The sequence below is a fragment of the Leptodactylus fuscus genome, chromosome 1 (assembly GCF_031893055.1).
Source record: "Leptodactylus fuscus isolate aLepFus1 chromosome 1, aLepFus1.hap2, whole genome shotgun sequence".
In the NCBI taxonomy this organism is placed as follows: Eukaryota; Metazoa; Chordata; class Amphibia; order Anura; family Leptodactylidae; genus Leptodactylus; species Leptodactylus fuscus.
This window is the reverse complement of record NC_134265.1, coordinates 287,731,843-287,754,464: the sequence shown is the minus strand read 5'-3', so window position 1 is coordinate 287,754,464 and position 22,622 is coordinate 287,731,843. Positions and strand designations below refer to the sequence as shown.

Genomic DNA, 22,622 nt, shown 5'->3' with positions numbered 1-22,622 from the left:
ATTCAAAGCTATATCCAACTATGGACAGAACTTTCCTGCCCAAGTGTCTCTGTGAAACCAGGATACTGTTGCTAAATCTTGGACGTCCTCCTACCCCCATATGCTCTAAGACTAGATATGAGCAGTTAATAATGTCCTACCCCTCAAAAAATAGACATACCATGATAGGGACAAGGAGAAAACATTCAGAGCACTTGGGGTAGATGGCTGGATTGCCCCTCCCTCTGTCTTCACTCTTCCTCTACTACTGAATATGTTGAGCCCCTGCTGGATTAGAAAATAGACTCTCTCCTAAGGAGCTGATATTGGAGGCTTCCAATATTGGCTGTGTATATAAAGCATACTCTTACTGTAAATGCTAACAGTATAGCAGTACAGTTGTTATGGGCTTTCTTGTGGCATTTTTAATTTTATTGGGATTTTTTTAAAACCCAAAAACACAGTTAACCCATTCATGCAAAATCAAGTAAATATATGTGATTCAATATGATGAGGTGTATGGAGAGGGGTCTGGAGCCCTCTCCATATACAGTGGATGTTGGCTGTATAACACAGCCAGAACCTGCCGCAAACAGCTTTGATCGATGCCGACACTGATCACAGCTGTTAACAATTTAAATGTTGCGGTTAAATGCGAATTCGGCATCTAAAATGTGCAGGTGCCGCCATCTTTGACCGATTATTGGTGATTGGTTGCCAATTGTATTGACGGCCGTAAATTACGGACATCTTTTCCTATAGAACTCTATGTAAACGTTTTATGACGGCCGTAAAAGACACACAAATTACACACAAATGACGCCTGGCGTTACTCTGTGTGAATAGAGCCTTAGGCTAAAACCTCACGTAGTACTGGGCAGCAACAAAAAAAGTGCGCTTTTTCCTGCAGCCCTTTTCACAGAAATTCTGCAGAGGTTTCCTGCAGACTTTCTGCTTCCATTAAACCTATAGGGAAACCGCCAGCATTTCCATAAGTATAATTGACATGTTGAGATTTCCAAAACCAGGACGGTTTTGGAAATTGTAGCATTTCCGCTGTGCATAATTTTTTTTTAGGGTGTGTATAGGATCTGCTAGAATTCCATCCACTTTGCAGTGACTGTAAAACGCTGCACTATTTGACTGAGGACCTACGTTGTGAAACACAGCATTTTTTGTTGCAGATTTGTTGTGGTTTTTTGAGCCAAAGCCAGGAGTGGATTGAGCAGAAGGAAGAAGTATAAGGCTGGGGCCGTATTGGGATGTGTAAATGAAAAATTACTAAAATGTCACTTTATCCCCCAAAGTTTTCATTTTTACAAGGGGTTAAAGGAGGGAAAGCACCCCACAGTTTGTTACACAATTTCACCTCCTATATGGGTACATTGCAGGGCTTATAATGGGGTGAGCACTATTTGGCTTTTTGGACAGATATTAATGGAATAGTTTTCAGGTGCCACATCATATTTGCAGAGCCCCTAAAGTACCAGTACAATGGAAACTCCCAAAACATGGAACCAGCGGTGCCATATTTGCTTTTGTGAATATGTTCTGGGGTTGTTATGGAAACCCTTTGTAAAACAAAAGCGGCTTGCTATGGTGGTGGTTATAAAAACCTGGTCTGAAACTGTGTATTTCAGTGAGGCTTATAAAGAAGGTCCAGTGAGTTTTTATTGACTAGTATGGGTCATCTGATGTGATAAGGAGAAAGCCACTTGATCCCCTATATTTGGTTTTGTGAATATGTTGAGAATGGTAGGTCCTATGGAGGTAGGTCCTGTCCCCCCATCTCTGCCCCCAGTTTCATGTCCCCCCTCTATCTCTGCCCCATCTCTGCACCCAGTTTGATGTCCCCCCATCTCTGTCCCCAGATTCATGTCCCCACTAGAGATGAGCGAACACTAAAATGTTCGAGGTTCGAAATTCGATTCGAACAGCCGCTCACTGTTCGAGTGTTCGAATGGGTTTCGAACCCCATTATAGTCTATGGGGAACATAAACTCGTTAAGGGGGAAACCCAAATTCGTGTCTGGAGGGTCACCAAGTCCACTATGACACCCCAGGAAATGATACCAACACCCTGGAATGACACTGGGACAGCAGGGGAAGCATGTCTGGGGGCATAAAAGTCACTTTATTTCATGGAAATCCCTGTCAGTTTGCGATTTTCGCAAGCTAACTTTTCCCCATAGAAATGCATTGGCCAGTGCTGATTGGCCAGAGTACGGAACTCGACCAATCAGCGCTGGCTCTGCTGGAGGAGGCGGAGTCTAAGATCGCTCCACACCAGTCTCCATTCAGGTCCGACCTTAGACTCCGCCTCCTCCGGCAGAGCCAGCGCTGATTGGCCGAAGGCTGGCCAATGCATTCCTATGCGAATGCAGACTTAGCAGTGCTGAGTCAGTTTTGCTCAACTACACATCTGATGCACACTCGGCACTGCTACATCAGATGTAGCAATCTGATGTAGCAGAGCCGAGGGTGCACTAGAACCCCTGTGCAAACTCAGTTCACGCTAATAGAATGCATTGGCCAGCGCTGATTGGCCAATGCATTCTATTAGCCCGATGAAGTAGAGCTGAATGTGTGTGCTAAGCACACACATTCAGCACTGCTTCATCAAGCCAATACAATGCATTAGCCAGTGCTGATTGGCCAGAGTACGGAATTCGGCCAATCAGCGCTGGCCAATGCATTCTATTAGCCCGATGAAGTAGAGCTGAATGTGTGTGCTAAGCACACACATTCAGCACTGCTTCATCAAGCCAATACAATGCATTAGCCAGTGCTGATTGGCCAGAGTACGGAATTCGGCCAATCAGCGCTGGCTCTGCTGGAGGAGGCGGAGTCTAAGATCGCTCCACACCAGTCTCCATTCAGGTCCGACCTTAGACTCCGCCTCCTCCGGCAGAGCCAGCGCTGATTGGCCGAAGGCTGGCCAATGCATTCCTATGCGAATGCAGACTTAGCAGTGCTGAGTCAGTTTTGCTCAACTACACATCTGATGCACACTCGGCACTGCTACATCAGATGTAGCAATCTGATGTAGCAGAGCCGAGGGTGCACTAGAACCCCTGTGCAAACTCAGTTCACGCTAATAGAATGCATTGGCCAGCGCTGATTGGCCAATGCATTCTATTAGCCCGATGAAGTAGAGCTGAATGTGTGTGCTAAGCACACACATTCAGCACTGCTTCATCAAGCCAATACAATGCATTAGCCAGTGCTGATTGGCCAGAGTACGGAATTCGGCCAATCAGCGCTGGCTCTGCTGGAGGAGGCGGAGTCTAAGGTCGGACCTGAATGGAGACTGGTGTGGAGCGATCTTAGACTCCGCCTCCTCCAGCAGAGCCAGCGCTGATTGGCCGAATTCCATACTCTGGCCAATCAGCACTGGCTAATGCATTGTATTGGCGTGATGAAGCAGTGCTGAATGTGTGTGCTTAGCACACACATTCAGCTCTACTTCATCGGGCTAATAGAATGCATTGGCCAGCGCTGATTGGCCGAATTCCGTACTCTGGCCAATCAGTGCTGGCCAATGCATTCTATTAGCTTGATGAAGCAGAGTGTGCACAAGGGTTCAAGCGCACCCTCGGCTCTGATGTAGCAGAGCCGAGGCTGCACAAGGGTTCAAGCGCACCCTCGGCTCTGATGTAGGAGAGCCGAGGGTGCACTTGAACCCTTGTGCACCCTCAGCTCTGCTACATCAGAGCCGAGGGTGCGCTTGAACCCTTGTGCACACTCTGCTTCATCAAGCTAATAGAATGCATTGGCCAGCGCTGATTGGCCAATGTATTCTATTAGCCTGATGAAGTAGAGCTGAATGTGTGTGCTAAGCACACACATTCAGCTCTACTTCATCGGGCTAATAGAATGCATTGGCCAGCGCTGATTGGCCAGAGTACGGAACTCGACCAATCAGCGCTGGCTCTGCTGGAGGAGGCGGAGTCTAAGATCGCTCCACACCAGTCTCCATTCAGGTCCGACCTTAGACTCCGCCTCCTCCAGCAGAGCCAGCGCTGATTGGCCGAATTCCGTACTCTGGCCAATCAGCACTGGCTAATGCATTGTATTGGCGTGATGAAGCAGTGCTGAATGTGTGTGCTTAGCACACACATTCAGCTCTACTTCATCGGGCTAATAGAATGCATTGGCCAATCAGCGCTGGCCAATGCATTCTATTAGCGTGAACTGAGTTTGCACAGGGGTTCTAGTGCACCCTCGGCTCTGCTACATCAGATTGCTACATCTGATGTAGCAGTGCCGAGTGTGCATCAGATGTGTAGTTGAGCAAAACTGACTCAGCACTGCTAAGTCTCTGCATTCGCATAGGAATGCATTGGCCAGCCTTCGGCCAATCAGCGCTGGCTCTGCCGGAGGAGGCGGAGTCTAAGGTCGGACCTGAATGGAGACTGGTGTGGAGCGATCTTAGACTCCGCCTCCTCCAGCAGAGCCAGCGCTGATTGGTCGAGTTCCGTACTCTGGCCAATCAGCGCTGGCCAATGCATTCTATTAGCCCGATGAAGTAGAGCTGAATGTGTGTGCTTAGCACACACATTCAGCTCTACTTCATCAGGCTAATAGAATACATTGGCCAATCAGCGCTGGCCAATGCATTCTATTAGCTTGATGAAGCAGAGTGTGCACAAGGGTTCAAGCGCACCCTCGGCTCTGATGTAGCAGAGCTGAGGGTGCACAAGGGTTCAAGTGCACCCTCGGCTCTCCTACATCAGAGCCGAGGGTGCGCTTGAACCCTTGTGCAGCCTCGGCTCTGCTACATCAGAGCCGAGGGTGCGCTTGAACCCTTGTGCACACTCTGCTTCATCAAGCTAATAGAATGCATTGGCCAGCACTGATTGGCCAGAGTACGGAATTCGGCCAATCAGCGCTGGCCAATGCATCCCTATGGGAAAAAGTTTATCTCACAAAAATCACAATTACACACCCGATAGAGCCCCAAAAAGTTATTTTTAATAACATTCCCCCCTAAATAAAGGTTATCCCTAGCTATCCCTGCCTGTACAGCTATCCCTGTCTCATAGTCACAAAGTTCACATTCTCATATGACCCGGATTTGAAATCCACTATTCGTCTAAAATGGAGGTCACCTGATTTCGGCAGCCAATGACTTTTTCCAATTTTTTTCAATGCCCCCAGTGTCGTAGTTCCTGTCCCACCTCCCCTGCGCTGTTATTGGTGCAAAAAAGGCGCCAGGGAAGGTGGGAGGGGAATCGAATTTTGGCGCACTTTACCACGTGGTGTTCGATTCGATTCGAACATGGCGAACACCCTGATATCCGATCGAACATGTGTTCGATAGAACACTGTTCGCTCATCTCTAGTCCCCACATCTCTGCCCCCAGATTCATGTCCCCACATCTCTGCCCCCAGATTCATGTCCCCTCCATCTCTGCCCCCAGATTCATGTCCCCTCCATCTCTGCCCCCAGATTCATGTCCCCCCATCTCTGCCTACAGTTTACTGTTCCCCCCATCTCTGCCCCCAGATTCATGTCCCCACATCTCTGCCCCTAGATTCATGTCCCCTCCATCTCTGCCCCCAGATTCATGTCCCCTCTATCTCTGCCCCCAGATTCATGTCCCCTCTATCTCTGCCCCCAGATTCATGTCCCTCCATCTCTGCCCCCAGATTCATGTCCCTTCCATCTCTTCCCCCAGATTCATGTCCCCTCCATCTCTGCCCCCAGATTCATGTCCCCTCTATCTCTGCCCCCAGATTCATGTCCCCTCTATCTCTGCCCCCAGATTCATGTCCCTCCATCTCTGCCCCCAGATTCATGTCCCCTCCATCCTTGCCCCCATATTCATGTCCCCTCCATCTCTGCCCCTAGATTCATGTCCTCCCATCTCTGCCCCCAGATTCATGTCCCCTCTATCTCTGCCCCCAGATTCATCGGGATATATCTCCCTCCAACCGGGACCGCGGGACACGTCACCGAAATCGTGAATGTCTCGCAGAAATTGGGACGGTTGGGAGGTATATATATATATATATATATATATATATATATATATATATATATATATATATCTGACATGCATAACGTATCATCAATGTGTAGGTCTGGTTCATCTAGTATTGTCAATGTTCAGATAAGTATTTTTTATTACAACATATACAGAAGTGGGATCATTAAACCAAAATAAAATGCACATGGATTACGACCACAAATGGTATATAATATTGAACAAAATACAAGAATGTCTCTACTAAATCTGCCATGCATTTTACACTGTTTCCAGCAGGTGTCCTTACAAACCTTTTTATAACATTGTCTAAAGTAAAATTTCTCATCCTTGTAATAGTTTTATTCTTGTTTGGGCAGTAAATATCTTCACATCTACATTTCAGCTTTCTTCTGGAGGTTCCAATAGAGTTTACATCATTTATGAAAATAAGAATAGTTGACCGACATAAAAACTACTGACCTGGAGGTGTGCATCAAACACTGCCTGGCCGTGATGTCTTTGTGAACATAGTCCTACTAGCAGGAAGGAAAGGTATATTCACACTACTGGTATTGTGATCCATTTCTGTCATCCGTTATAGGGCGAGAGCAATGAATATTAATAGTAATAGAGCAATGTGAACAGACAGAGCCCTTTAAAATGGTATTTACATCTCAGACATTTATGGCATATCCCGTGCAGTGGTAGTTGTGCATACACAGCTCTTCACAGTCACTTTTGCACAATGAAACATCCATTTGCAGAAATCATCACATTCACAGTGGTAGCAGGTCTAGGGTCCTAAATCTCTATTCTTGAGATATGTACAGGTTTCAGAGGTGGAAGCAGTTGTATCATATGAGACTTTTATGTCATGTCTTCTGGATTTGATCCACTTTCAATATTGATTTACTGATTACTAAATAAAACAATAAGAGGTTGTATTTATGGTGATTGCCGGGTGCTTGGTGCAGGACATGTACATCATGCTCCCAAAGTTTAATAAGCAAATCTGGCACATCCTGTGTCTGATAAGAGGGTTGGATTGGATTACATGAATGAATGGGACTGGCACATCATGTTCTTGATCACCCTACATGATATTGTGTCACATACAGCTGTCCTTCTCTATGTGTCAGCAAGTAAAGCAGCAACACTAACATCCTTAGTGACAATCAATCTAGGAGTCTCGTTTCAATCGACAGTAAACAACAAAACAAATGGGGAATCGCAAGGCGATTAAATTCCATGGATGGTAGAGAAGAGGAGGGAATCAGGGAGGGAGGGGAGGGGGAGCATAGGCAATAATATAGTGGATAGAGGTATACAGGTGGATACATTGCTGGCAGAGCAGAGCAATGTAAAACAGTAAAAATAATACAAACATATATAACCGAAACAAGTCCAGAGAGTGAGGCACTACTGGGGGAAAAGCCGCTAGTGTTAATATTTAGTTGGGCCACCATGAGCACTAATAACAGCATGCATCCGTCTCGGCATGGAGTCTATAATGTTCTGTAGTGTAGACTCAGGGATTTGATCCAATTCTCGAGTATCAGGGAGCCCAGGTTACACAAATTCGTTGGGGGTGGTGAGTGACAGCGAAGGTTCCTTTCCAGCACATTCCAGTATTTCATGTGCTTCTCGTCGCACCCGGACATGACCATCACTCTGGAACAATGTGAAGCGTGATTCATCTGACCACATGACCTTTCTCCACTGCTCTAGGGTCCAATCCTTGTGGTCTCTTGCAAATGACAGGCGCCGCCATCTGTTGGTCTCTGTCACCAATGACTTTCATGTGGCGACACAACTGTTGAGACCCATTCCTTTGAGTTCTCGTCGCATTGTTCGCTCCAAAATGTGTCGCTCCGTCGAGTTGAACATCTGTGTGAGCTCAAAGGTGGTTTTCTGGCGGTTATTCTTCACCAGTCGCTTTAGGGACCTACGACCTCGAGTTTCGAGTATACTCTTACGTCCACACTTTCCACGGTTGGAGGGGGGCTCTCCACCATCTCGCCATGCTCGTATGAACAGTTCTCTGTCCGATGCCAGTTACTTCGGCTATCTCCTTGGTCGATTTGTTGGCCTGATGCAATCCAATGACTTGCCCCTTCTTGAAGGCGCTAACATCTCTTCCTCAGGTAGCTCTTCCATTGGTAGACATCGCTTCACACTTTTAATTATGATCTGCACTTGACAGGCTACAGCTCAATTATATATATTCAAGAATATATGCAAATTCCTGTCATGAACAGTTCATAATTATATCAGGGGTGGAACAGTACCTTGTTGCACAAGGCGACTTTTTTTTTGGCCAGGCAGTGTATATAGGGCAAGGGAGAAGAAGGGTACAAACAAGAGCAATGTAAGAGAAGGAATAGGTAGGTATATAAGCTATGAAGTGAGGATTAGGAGTGGGAGGCAAAGAAATAAGTCTGAAAAGTGGCAGAGTAATAGAAAGTTTTTCTAAGAACCGAGTGTAGCATCCTTTTTCATTCAGACTTCTACGCCATCCTCTGGCCACATGGTATGGCATAGGGGATGTGTCCTCTTATGATCTCCTGCTCCTGGGACTCTTGTTGTACTCTGTTTTAGCACAGCTGAGAGTTTCTTTCTATGTAACATTCCAGCTAGTACTCTGAGTTCCCTCTTGTTCATAAAGAGTTAATGTTAGTTGCTCTATGAATGACATCTTACCTTCCAATCATGTCTTAGGTGGATTCTGTGCTTCCCATATACAGCCTATTTGTCCACACTTGGGAGCTTGCTATTAGCCTCTTTGAGCGTGCTAGCGTATTATATTTTCTCTGGTATTCTGTATTCTGACCTTTGCTTTGACCTTTTGACTATTCTTCTGGATTCTGATTTTGTACCTAGTTGCCCATTTGGTTCCAATCCCTTGGCTAGTTTCACCTCTTGGTCTTGTTATCTGTCTTGTATGCTTTTTGTGTTTCACTTATCATAGGAAGGGATTGTCGTCCAGTACTCCAATGCCGCTACGCTAGTGGACGTAAGCAGGTTCCATTAGCAGCTATTGGGCTTAATGGGCTTTCTGATGAACGATGTCATCAGGTCTCCTGTAGCCAGTCAGAGATGGTCAGAGGGGAAATAGATTTCCACAGTCGAGGTATGACAGACTAGTTTGCAGGTTTGTTTGCTAAATTTGTATAGGAAGATGGAGATGGATCATCTTTCAATGTGACACCATTGACAGTGTGGATGACTGTACCAATGTCGTGCCACAAGGAGTGTAATCTACGGCAGTTCCACCAGACATATAGCAGTGAACCGCAACCAGAGGACCCCCTCCAGCAAAGATTCAAGGAAAAAATTTCATGCAAAATAGAGGGAACTCTATACCAATGGGAGAGTATTTTATAGTTAGTGTCCTGAGCTCTACAAGAGATGGAGAACTTATTGCATGACTGGAAGGCAGTGCGCAACATGTCTAGAAGAAAAGTAACCCCGAGATCCCATTCCTAGCTGCCATTACTTGACAGTAAGGGGTCGCCTTTGTTATAGGAGAGCAAACTATAAATAAGTGAGATAGAATGGGTTGGAGTGACAGAAGCTGTGCATTAATTTTGATACTTTGCTTTTCTGTGGCTTCCTGTTATTTTGACCTCCTGTTACCTTTGACTTTTGGCACCATTTTAGCCTTAGGTATTTGTGGTATCAGCCTATATCAGCCTGTAATAGACCTTCATCTGGTCTGACGATGCACATTATTGCTCTAGTGTCTTTTATTCTTTAATTAACAGGAAGTTTAATAAGAGAATCTCTCCATAACGGTTATTGATTTGTCCATTGGGAGATACTTTTATTACCATATCTCCATCAGTTTTTGAATGCATATCTGCTGAGATCCTCCCTAAATTTGAAGCTCAAGTGGGAGTCAAATGTGCGTCATATCTCAGACGAAAAGTATTGGATGTGACACCTTTGCTATCACTGTCAGAGATCCAATGGTTGTCTAACAGGATTATATGACACCAAAAATGTTACACAATATGGGAGTTAGATATGATTCTGATGTCTGAAATGTGATGTGCAAGAAGCATGCCTGATATATGTGGTACAGGAATGCACTGTTCTGGGAGACTTACTTTTGGAGGGGGCATTACATTTAATTAAAAAAGTGTTTGGAGTAGAGTTACCACCTGAGCCTAAGACCTGCCTTCATTGTCATATAGTTGATTGTTACACGTCTCAACCAAGTGTCAGCCATAGGTGGTGGACTAGGCTGAGATAATAAAGCATGATATAGCATACGGGATGAATGACTTCTTGAACCTCTCACTGCAACATGACAACTGGACCAGCCTTTTTTTGAAGTGATTGGGATTCCCCATAATTGAGGTGAATTTCTTTTGGAACCTCTTCCTTAAAACTATATCCAAGTCCTCCTGTTGGATATTGATAGTGGAGCTCACCCCCATAATCTTTTTTTACACCAGAGGTTCTGGCGTTACCAACTTAGGCCGTGACAGCACAGAACAGAAGACCTCCCATTACAGAATGGTAGAAAGCCTGCAGTAGGCTGCTATGGACTTCAAATGACATACCGTAAGTTGTATTAGGAGGAAAAGTAGACTAGCACACTTCTTGTACACTCCTCTAGCGTTTAGTCGCCAAAGGTGATACCCAGGTACTTGTAAGCAGTAACCCTCTCAATAACTTGTCCCTCAATGACCAGCATAGGAGGTGGATTAGTGCTTTTTTCAGAAGTCTATCACTATCAATATATCTCTTCTGTTTTACTTACGTTGAGTAGCAGACAGCTATCATTGCTTCCAGTAGAAAAATTTCCACCACTTACCTGTACTTAGTGTCATCACCATCTGAGATAAGACCGATGACAACTGAGTCATTGGAACATTTTCAGAGGAAACAGGATTCCGAGTCAAACTAGACATTAGTGGTGTACAAACAAAGTACAGCACCCGTAGGTGCACCAGTAGTGCTAACAAGTCAGTTGGGAAAGGAGTTGCCTAGTCTGAATAGCTGTGGTTGGGGCTTGAGGTTACCCATTCACTTGTAACTAGGAGACACATTCATCAGCACAGGTTTATGGGAGAGGAAGAGTGTTAAATGCACTGCTATCAAAGAACATTACCTGGTGGATGCCCCATGACCATCGAGATGAGAGTATACCCTGTGGGGCAGATGACTGACAGCATTTTCAATCCCCTGCTTAGGTCATTTATCAAACTGTAGTCAGCTGAGATATGCTTATGCCTACTTTATTCGTTGACTGTTAATGTTTTTGTGTCGTTGCATAAGCTTAACAAAATGCATGTACAAAAACGTTCAAGAAAAAATAGCTGAAAACCATATTTAAAAACATCCAGCGCAATAAATTTTATAATATAATTTATTTACTTTGATACTCCACAATGTTTAGTGGTCTTAGTATTTATATCTAGTCATATTGTATCATTATATAACAACATAATACAAGACTGTTACAGTTTTTGATAAAATTCATTTTGCGAATGCAATATGTTGCATAAATCTAATTACAATACAAGTAATTAGTATATATTAGTATTTTTCCATACATTATACATTAGTATATATTAGTATTGTATACATTATAGTTACATTTTATACATGAATGGCTGTATAGCTCAAAAACTCTTCATTGATAGGTGACAATAGCAGTAAATAGCTCTAACATTTGCTAAAACCCTCTGTGACAGACTAATACATTATTGATTTCTTTCCGCTCTGTCCTGTTCTATTCCTCATAGCCTGCCTGGTGTATTGACCCAGACTGCGCAGAAGATATTGGCACGCTCTGGAATTTAATTAAAATGACCACAGAAATGAACAGGTATACGAAGGGCTTACAACAATCAAATCCTGCAGCAAGCTGTTGTGCTGGCTATCAGTCATGGATTATTAACCCACTAAGCTGATGAACCGATACAGCAGTTCAATGCCATTAAATTACCAGACCAGATGCAAAAATCTGGGCACATAACGACACCGTAGGACTGAGATGAGACGAAGTTAAATCAGAGCAGCCATTTCTTATACTGTGCACAATCTAATAAGTAATGGGCCGCGTATTGCATGAATGTGTATTACACACATAAAAAATATTATAGAACTGGAGAAATAGAGGTGTCTGAATACCGCATCAAATTAAAGAGGTTTTCTGGACATTAAAAAAGGTCTGTTAGTATTATTAATGAGTTAATAAGTGCACCCAAATACCTTTAGCAGTGTTTTGAGTGATTTCTGGGTGTCTCTGGGAGCTCCTGGCATCTTCTGCATTTGTTTACTTGATGTAGCTTCCTGTCTTAGCTTCCTGTCTTAGCTTACATCTACCATGATACATTGTTCTTCACTCAGATTCCCCCTCCCTCTCTCACACCCCCTCATTGTCTTCCTAACTTAACCCTAACCCACCCACCACAAGTCCTACTCAAATAACTAACTCAGCCCCCCCCTCTGGTACCTGAATTATAGCACTTATAGCAGCCACATTGGGGGTTGCTACACAGGCATGCATACTGCCCGCTGCATTACTGTATTATGATATTATGAAGACAGCTGAGACTGTGACTCCCTTAAGATGTCCATAACATTTAATAGCTGTCTTAGGAATCAACTGTCTCTTCTGATTCATCCATACATAAGCATGTACGGTTCACCAAAGCTTACAGAAGACACTGGATAGGAGAAGATTCAATTCAACATGCTTGATCCTTCCTTGTGCTGACATGAAAGTTGAGCAAACCCAATAATGAGTCCAGAAGCAGCTCTTATCTGCTACACCCTAAAATTACACTTATGCATGCATATATGTAGAACAGCATTGAGTGTATGTTGAACGTGTGTTGAGCAGTGCATGTGTCAAAACACAGAAGATAGGAGTAGTAGTAATTGAACTTGTCACAGTGGCTATAACATTTTACCAAATTCATCCAGCCTTCCTCCTGGACTGGTGCAGAGATGAGGGGGCCTGCTGTGTACCTGATGGTGGTGATAATCTTGTTATATTCAGCTCTTTTGAGCCTGATGGGAGTTGGAGCGCCCATGATGTTAATGCAGGAATAAGACTCAGGAGTAGAGATGAGCGAACAGTGTTCTATCGAACACATGTTCGATCGGATATCAGGGTGTTCGCCATGTTCGAATCGAATCGAACACCGCGTGGTAAAGTGCGCCAAAATTCGATTCCCCTCCCACCTTCCCTGGCGCCTTTTTTGCACCAATAACAGCGCAGGGGAGGTGGGACAGGAACTACGACACCGGGGGCATTGAAAAAAATTGGAAAAAGTCATTGGCTGCCGAAATCAGGTGACCTCCATTTTAGACGAATAGTGGATTTCAAATCCGGGTCATATGAGAATGTGAACTTTGTGACTATGAGACAGGGATAGCTGTACAGGCAGGGATAGCTAGGGATAACCTTTATTTAGGGGGGAATGTTATTAAAAATAACTTTTTGGGGCTCTATCGGGTGTGTAATTGTGATTTTTGTGAGATAAACTTTTTCCCATAGGGATGCATTGGCCAGCGCTGATTGGACGAATTCCGTACTCTGGCCAATCAGTGCTGGCCAATGCATTCTATTAGCTTGATGAAGCAGAGTGTGCACAAGGGTTCAAGCGCACCCTCGGCTCTGATGTAGCAGAGCCGAGGCTGCACAAGGGTTCAAGCGCACCCTCGGCTCTGATGTAGGAGAGCCGAGGGTGCACTTGAACCCTTGTGCACCCTCGGCTCTGCTACATCAGAGCCGAGGGTGCGCTTGAACCCTTGTGCACACTCTGCTTCATCAAGCTAATAGAATGCATTGGCCAGCGCTGATTGGCCAATGCATTCTATTAGCCCGATGAAGTAGAGCTGAATGTGTGTGCTAAGCACACACATTCAGCTCTACTTCATCGGGCTAATAGAATGCATTGGCCAGCGCTGATTGGCCAGAGTACGGAATTCGGCCAATCAGCGCTGGCTCTGCTGGAGGAGGCGGAGTCTAAGATCGCTCCACACCAGTCTCCATTCAGGTCCGACCTTAGACTCCGCCTCCTCCAGCAGAGCCAGCGCTGATTGGCCGAATTCCGTACTCTGGCCAATCAGCACTGGCTAATGCATTGTATTGGCGTGATGAAGCAGTGCTGAATGTGTGTGCTTAGCACACACATTCAGCTCTACTTCATCGGGCTAATAGATCAATCGGGCTAACCACCAATCTCAAACTCCGCCTCCTCACAGACGAGCCTCCGGCAGAACCAGCGTTGATTGGCCGAATGCTGTATACTGCATAGCATTCGGCCAATCAAAGCTGGTCAATGCATTCCTATGAAAAAAAGTCAGCTCCCTCGTAGCAGCAAGCTGCCAGCTCTGCTAACTAGCAAAGACGAGCCTGATGCAGAACCAGCGTTGATTTGCCGAATGCTATACACTGTATAGCATTCGGCCAATCAATGCTGGTTCTGAATTGAATATTTACTGCGAATAGCTAGTAATATTCGATCCAGTACGAATATTTCTAATAACGTAGTATTGGCCGAATGCTGCTACTCGATCGAATACTACTTGCTCATCTCTATTATGTATCTCATGTCTGAAAGCAGAAACATAAAACTTATATAATATATAAAATCTGGACATTATTCTTTATTATTGACCAACTGTAGATCTTATTGTTACATAAACACAAAGAAATATACGGTATAGAGCGTGATGAAAAAATAATTTATTATGGATGTCTTTACAGTACCTGAACAATTTATACTGTACATATGTGACATGTAATGATACAGATAAATATTAGGAAGTGTCTTATACACCAGCACAATACATTCTGTATGTCTACTAAGAAGGATTCCTTCACCTATAGAGTTCCCGAAATACACTATTATATGGCACAGAGATAAAAATATGACCTTTCGATTAATATTTACAAGCATTTGCTTCTGTGTGTCAAAAGTACAGACTTTATTATCTGGGTTTTATGTCAATGGACAAAGATACCCAGCTTATTATTACTATTACCTAAAATACAAATCTTATATCATATACATTGCTGACATAGAGCACTGTCACTCATAATAAGATATATAACATACTAGCAAACATAGAAAAATACCATATTACATGTAGTGAATGCAAGTTGTTAATACTACCAAAAATATTGGAAACACTATGCAAGTTAGAAGCAACAAGCGCAGTCATGTATCCTTGTGTATGTCATGCATTCATAGTATCTTTGTTTGGCAATGTCTGAAAAAGAGGCTATGTAGACATACAAACTAATGTACTGTAAAATGTTGCTGTGTACCCTATAATATGGTTTATTTGTATATAGTTGTCAAAACCACAGCACACGCTTCTTTATTAGTCCACAGTACATACATCACATGTGAATAGAAGTATATGTATGTATCAGTATAGTGCTAAGCATCAGCTTTAACTATAAACTCTTATCCAATATAATAATATAACCGATATAATAATGTGTCACAATAATTGAACTTATTTTTTTTTTTACAAATTTGGCATATAGATTACAGGTTACTAGTTGCCACCAGGGCAACATACATAGTACACTAAAGTAATATTCACAGTAAACATTTACAGGTACAGCTTACATACTGTATTTGGATGTAACGAATAAAGGGATAAGCAACAAAATTACTATATCTTAAATCAGGTTATTGAAATAATTCACATAGTAACACGACGTCACGGTGATTTCCCCTGGATTTGGTTCCAGATTTGCTTATTACTGAAAAACAAAGCATAAAAATAAATCATATGAAGCACTCAGAATATACTGTTAGCATACTGGAATATTATCACATACATATCCTTCATGTTAGATTTGGAGTTCTATTGAAGATTAAGGCTTAGGTCCCACGTAGTGGGCCATGGCAAAAAAGCGCAAAAAAACATGGTGGCAATGCATCACAGTTTTTTAAAGTTTCCCTAAAGTCTCCTTGTGAATTCCTTTTAAGAAGATATATTTAACATCACAACTTCATTTTGATACAGAGACAATATATAACATTCCCCATTGATTCCAAACTGAATATGGAGGTTTTGCCCCCCAAAAGCATCTCTTCAAAGTCTCCATGCACTTGGCTTTGAAGTGTGCTTAAAGTGTCCAGGACTAGAGATGAGCGAACGGCGTTCTATCAAATTGATATTCGAACGAATATCAGGCCGTTCAAGGTGTTCGATTCCAATCGAACACCATGTGGCAAACTCACTAAAAATTTGATTCCCCTCCCACCTTCCCTGGCGCGTTTTTTGCACCAATAACTGCGCAAGGGAGGTGGGACAGGAAATACGACAAGGTAGGCAGTGAAAAAAAAAAAGGAAAAAGGAATTGGCGGCCGGAAACAGATAACCTCCAATTTAGACGAATGGTGGATTTACCATTCAGCTAATTTGGGACTGTGAACTATATGAATGTGAGACAGAGACAGATCTACAGGCAGGGTTAGCTAGGGATAACCTTTATTTAGGGGGGAATGTTACTCACCTAGCTCTTTGGGGCTCTATCTTGTCGGGATCCCTGTGAGCTTGCGATATGCGCGAGCTGACTTTTTCCCATAGGGATGCATTTACCAGCGTTGATTGGCCAAATGCCCATACAGTGGCCAATCAACGCTGGTCAATGCATTCCTAATGGCTCAGAACTATTAAAAGGAATAGCTGAGCTGAGCGTGTTAGTACTACTAAGGAATAGCAAATTGAGTGTGCAGTGTGGGAGATTATCCTATTCACTACACAGCATGTACCCCTCGCTGTGCAGTGATTAACCCCCTCCCCCCGGTGTCTGCTTACCTGCAGCTCTTTGCTCGTGGTCCCCTTCAGTCCATGGTCCCGTTTTCAGAGCGCCCTGCCCCCCTCTCCCCGACTATTATTATAGAGAGACTCCCCGCCCATACTCTCATAAGCCCCTCCTTCTATATAATACTAGTGGGGAGAGGGGCGGGGCTTAGGAGAGTGTGGGCGGGGAGGAGTCTCCCCGCCCAGTACCCACCCACACTCTCCTAAGCCCTGCCTTCTCTCTAATAATAGTCGGGGAAAGGGGGGCAGGGCGCTCTGAAATCGGGACCATGGATCAAAGTGGACCAAGAGCAAAGAGCCGCAGGTAAGCGGACACCGGTGGGGGGAAGGTGGGGTACATGCTGTGTAGTGAATAGGATAGTCGTTACAATCCCAGCTCTTATTAATCAACAAACAGTAGTGGTTGTTGATTCTCACGGTTCTCCCTCAACGGACCTTTGGTCCCCTTTTCCTCTTCACTAAAGAGACTATGGTGCACATTTCATTTTTTAAGCTGAAACCTTTTTCTAAGGCTCGATGTCCTTTAAGCTGAAATGTGTTGTATCATTTTTCTTTCAGTCAAAATAAATGTTGATTGTAGAGAGTTGAAGAATAGCTGGGCACAACCAGAGAGTAATATTTAGACATATTACTCATTCCGCTAACAATGATTTATGACTCCAGATATAATTCAAACGAAAAAAAATGTTAACTGTTTAGATAAGAGTATTTCATCCAGATTAGTCATACCTCTGTCTTTCTGGATAAAAACCACACTTGCATTGGGTCTGTTTTCCCCTTCATGCTCACTGGTCCTCTATACTGCAAATGAAACTGAGGGTCGGCATTTTCAGGACTCATAAGACATCTGAAAAATCAAGAAAATAATAACATTAGACCAATGATGGAGCTTATGTAACGTCTACCATCCATCACAGAACGCTGACTTTAGGCTTAGACCAAACAGGCTGAACATGCTACAATAATTGACACGTTGTGTGTTCAAATCACACAGAGTATGACACTTTGCGCTTCAGTTTTTTTCTGCATTGTGTTACATTTCTCCAAATTCCATCCACTACACTACTACCGTACATCGAGCTAGCCTAAAATGGTCAGATTTCCACCAATCAAACCATATGGATCATCCTAAGGATGGGTCATCAACAATAAAGTCCTGAAAAACTACTTTTATTCTCCAAATGTATATGTAGCATATGCATACAGTACTGTGGAAAAGTCTTAGGCAGGTGTGAAGAAAATGGCGTAAAGTAAGAATGGTTTCACACTACCGTCGGTGTCCGACAGCTTGTGTCCGCTGCTAATGTCTGTGCGAAATCTTGTGCGGACATTAGCAGCGGAAACTAGCTGTGTCCGTGACATTTTGCATTGATTTAAATGGACATCGGGTGCGTTCTTTTACTGTCCGTGGGTGTCCTTAAGTGTCCATTCCCAAAGATATCTGACTTTTCAAGCGGACAGCAAAAACCTACATTTTGTTGCGGCTTTGCAAATCGCAGCATGTCAATTATATCTACGGAAACGCCGGCGGCTTTCCTGTAGATGTAATGTTAAGAGAAAGTCCGCAGAGGAAAACTCTGTGAACTTTCTCTTAAAAGCGCTGCGGAAAGAACCGCAATGCATTCATGCCGCGGTTCTTTCCGCAGCGCTTTAGCGCTACAATTACGGCCCGTGGGGTCTTAGCCTAAAGGGGTTTTCCCATCTGAGTCTTTCAGCTGTCTGGCTGAAGTCTTTGCTTCTCACTTCCTGTATTTCTCCTCCCTCCCCTTTCCTATTACTAAATGGGCGGAGAAGTCTCACAACACTTATACATATCAGACAATATGCAGATGCTTTTACAGAATGGACTCAGTGTTATCTTTGTGTTTACATAGAGAGATAACAGACTGCTGGCAAGAGCAGTTAGTGAGTGACATTGCGTTTATAGATTTCTCTTTTGTTGATTCACTTGGGGTAATTTGATGGGCAATATCTTCTTTCTAATGGGATAAAAATTGGCAGTAATATATTTACTTTACATTCATAAATGCAGTTAGTAACTTGCAACCACAGTCACTTGGATTGTATCTGACATGGAATGGTTCATTCAAATTCTATATATAGAAATAAACAATATTTCTGTTCCAGTGAATTGCACCATTCCACTATTCTTGAACTAAACACCCTGAATACCACCCTGGTCTAACTTTTTTGGAGATCTCAGACAAAAAAAAAATAAATATTGGTGATCCCTTCTTATACAGTGAATCTGCCCTGTGTATGGAGAGGATCTCTCTGATCGCACTAAGCCTAGAGGGTACAAGGCACTTATGATCTCTGGCCATAGATGATTATTATTATTATTATTATTATTATTATTATTTATGTATTTATTTTTATTTATATAGCACCATTAATTCCATGGTGCTTTACATTTGAGGATTTGCATACAGTACACAAAATATACAAACAAATTTAATACTAACTATAACCGACTGGCACAGTGGGGTAGAGGGCCCTGTATGCAAGGGCTTGCAGGCTATGAGGGAAGAGGGAGAGAGACACAAGATGAGAGGTGATACCTTTCGAAGCTTTCCTCTGAGCTTCTTCTTCAGATATATAGCTCAGAGGAAAGCTTCGAAACGTCATATTCTGTCATCATTATGAGTTAGCCATTAAAAAAGGTATCACTTACTGAAGACTTGCAAAGTTTTTTTTTGTTTTTTATATATTTTATAACCACTGGCTAACACGGTACCAAAACAAACATTTTCTTTTTACAAGGTGAGAGGGGGAGACAGTTCAGATGGTGGTGCGGTGATAGTGTTATTGGAGGTTGTAGGCCTTCCTGAATAGGTGAGTCTTCAGGGCCTTCTTGAAGCCTGTAATTGTGGAGGGTCAGTCTTATGTGTCATGGTAAGGAGTTCCAGAGTATGGGGGATGCATGGGAGAAATCTTGGAGGCGGTTGTGTGAGGAGTGGATGAGAGCAGAGCGGAGTAGAAGGTCTTTGGAGGATCTGAGGTTACGTGTGGGCAGGTAGTGGGGGATTAGGTTAGAGATATATGGAGGGGACAGGTTGTGGATGGCTTTGTATGTCAGTGTTAGCAACTTGAACTCAATTCGCTGGGCAATGGGTAGCCAGTGAAGGGAATGGCAGAGGGGAGCAGCCAATGAGGATCGGGGGAGGGGGGGTGAGGTAAATTAAGCGAGCAGCACAGTTTAAGGTGGACTGGAGTGGGGTGAGGGTGTTTGTTGGGAGTCCATGGAGAAGGGTGTTGCAGTAATCTAAGCAGGAGATTGTGAGGGCCTGGACAAGTGTCTGAGCAGTTTCTGGGGTGAGATAAGATTTTATTTTTAAGAACAGATATACAAATGTAGTATGGTGGCTGTAGACCCCATTGTTTCTTACTTTATGGGAACATCAAGGGGTTGGAAATAGCCCAACGTGCAGTGCTGGGAACGCTTCGGTATTAGGGCCAGCCACTATTACTCTTGCTGCAGTGGATCAGAGTCTGCTTTTACAGTTGTCCTTAAATTAAAAGTATGGACAAAGGCACATGTCTCCTCCTGTGCCCTGACCCTTGCATAGCCAGAACTACTGACAGACTTCCTTTAAGGTCAGGGCTCCATTGGGCTGGATATGATGCTCTGTGGTATTAGGGCCACATTTGTAGAAAGTATCTTTTAGTTATCACTGCTAATTGTAATGTCATGTGTAAAAACTGTTTGCATTGCACTTAATACTTAATCTTATGATACGGCAATGTGGCACCCTGGCCTTAATATGATCTCACTACAAAATATTTTTAAGAGTATCATGAAAAAATATGATGATAAATTTTATTGCCTGGAATACCTTGGCATTAGGTGAGCATTCCTATTTTTCACTGTTTTTTATTATTCTCTGAAATCCAACCAATTTATATTTGGAAAGTCGAAATCTCCAACTTGTAAATCACCCAGGACCGGCCGCTTAGATGAAGGATCTCACCAGTCTTTTTACCACACACATATTTATTTTAGTGAATTATTGTGCAATTCTCCATTCTATGCCTGGTAAAGCTACATCTCTGCAATAAGAATACCATAAATCAATCACGATGGGCTTAGTATCTAGTTACGTGAGTCCCAATATACTTTCCAGCTGTAGCAGATGAGAAGTAAATCTTTTCATTTGGAGATTTCTGCGCTTAAGATATAACACCCCATTAAGCTTTTATGGTGCATTCCTTCCCTTTAATCTAGATAGCTGCTAGATGTCACTGTCTGTCTGATTTGAAGTCCTTAAACTATTGAACATGGGCTGGTTGCATTGCTTGGCACTGACTTATATATGAAAGAGATTCTGCTTCATAATTACGGTAGAAATTTTTCATCTTGATGATCTAGTTGTATCAGATACCCTTTGATCTATCCTCAACATACTAGAGTAAGAAAAAAAATCCAAATCAGAGAGACCAATAAACTCTTCCAATTTGATGGTAATATAAAGACTCCATGTATAGTCATAATAAGATAGAAAGTGAATCTGTAGACTGGAAATAAGAGAAAAAAAAGATGATGTAAATGGAGACTGACATTCACAGACAGCCACAGGCTACAGTACAGACTGTCCCCCGATCTGCACATAGACTCAAAAATATCATTTCAGCTTGTAGAGCGAGATTACTGTAAAGATGCCTTTAATATAATGGCTTATCAGAGGCCTGTGCACAGAACCTGAACAGATTCTTAGTACAGAATCCAGAGAAACAATGCTCCATATACCACCACATAAAATCAGAGGCATATAAACATGAAATAGAGCTCATGCCCTACTATCAAACCCCTATAATGACTCCGCACAAACTTAAAACCTAGTCTAGTCTAGTCTAGTCTAATCTAATCTAATCTAGTAAGAGACAACCAGGGAGAAAATGGGGTGATTTACCACCAATATTGTATTCATAACGATTTACTGAATTTTAATTTCCTTACCTGTATGTATATTCAGACACATTGATCTTTCCCTTCTCTCCAGTAGTCTCAGTTCTGCTAGTCAAATTGACCGTATTTCCAAACAGGCAGTAGCGTGGCATTCTCTGACCAATAACACCTGTCACCACTTCTCCGGTATGTATGCCAATGGTGATCTAGAGTGACAGAAAGAAGTGTTGTTCAATTCAATAATCCTTTTTTTTCAGCCCACTGTATTCAGTAGATAGTCATTGATTCTACGGATTTCTATCAGTCTTCCAATGCTGAAAGGAAAGTCAGACTGTGGACATTGTTCTTATAAGAGTGTAAAGCAGACTACTAGTTTACCTACATTTCACCCAATAATACAGACGTGTGTGTAAAAATGTAACTTGTCATAAAGAATGATATCTTGAGTCACATGACAAGTAGCGGCTTGTAGGCTACTGCAGCAAAAGTGCAAAGATAAAAAAAATGGGGCCACACGGTGGCTCAGTGGTTGGCACTGCAACCTTGTAGCGCTGGAGTCCTGGTGTTCAAATCCCGCCAAGGGCAAAAAACCATCTGCAAGGAGTTTGTATGTTCTCCCCGTGTTTGCATGGATTTTCATCCCATATTCCAAAGACATACTGTTAGGGAAAAATGTACATTGTGAGCTCTATGTGGGGCTCACAATCTACATTAAAAAAAAAAGATGAAAAAAAAAATGTCTCAGATTTACTATTGTGGTTATGAAACTGGTGTAAATGTGGTCCACCTTCCGTGCATCTTAGCACAACTTGTCTTACTTTGAACTACAGTTCTTCCGACTTGCTAAATATGTGGACATGGCTTCTTAGAAAAGGCACATGGATTAAATACCCAGAGACGAATGAAAAATGTGGCAAAATGGTGTCATAAGGCTCACACTAGCGATTGAT

The 22,622-nt window shown here is 43.0% G+C and overlaps 1 protein-coding gene across 1 annotated transcript in view; it reads right to left on the bottom strand.

The window, feature by feature from the left end:
* Positions 1–14,649: 14,649 nt before the first annotated feature.
* The window catches only part of GUCY1B1 (guanylate cyclase 1 soluble subunit beta 1), a 62,420-nt gene continuing 54,447 nt past the window's right edge, over positions 14,650–22,622 (bottom strand). The window contains exons 12-14 of the mRNA XM_075257474.1: positions 21,724–21,878; positions 17,496–17,613; positions 14,650–15,696 (exon numbers count right to left, since the gene is read on the bottom strand). Of these exons, the coding sequence (XP_075113575.1) occupies positions 15,694–15,696; positions 17,496–17,613; positions 21,724–21,878 (276 nt within the window). The 3' untranslated portion in view covers positions 14,650–15,693. The remainder of the gene's footprint in view (positions 15,697–17,495; positions 17,614–21,723; positions 21,879–22,622) is intronic.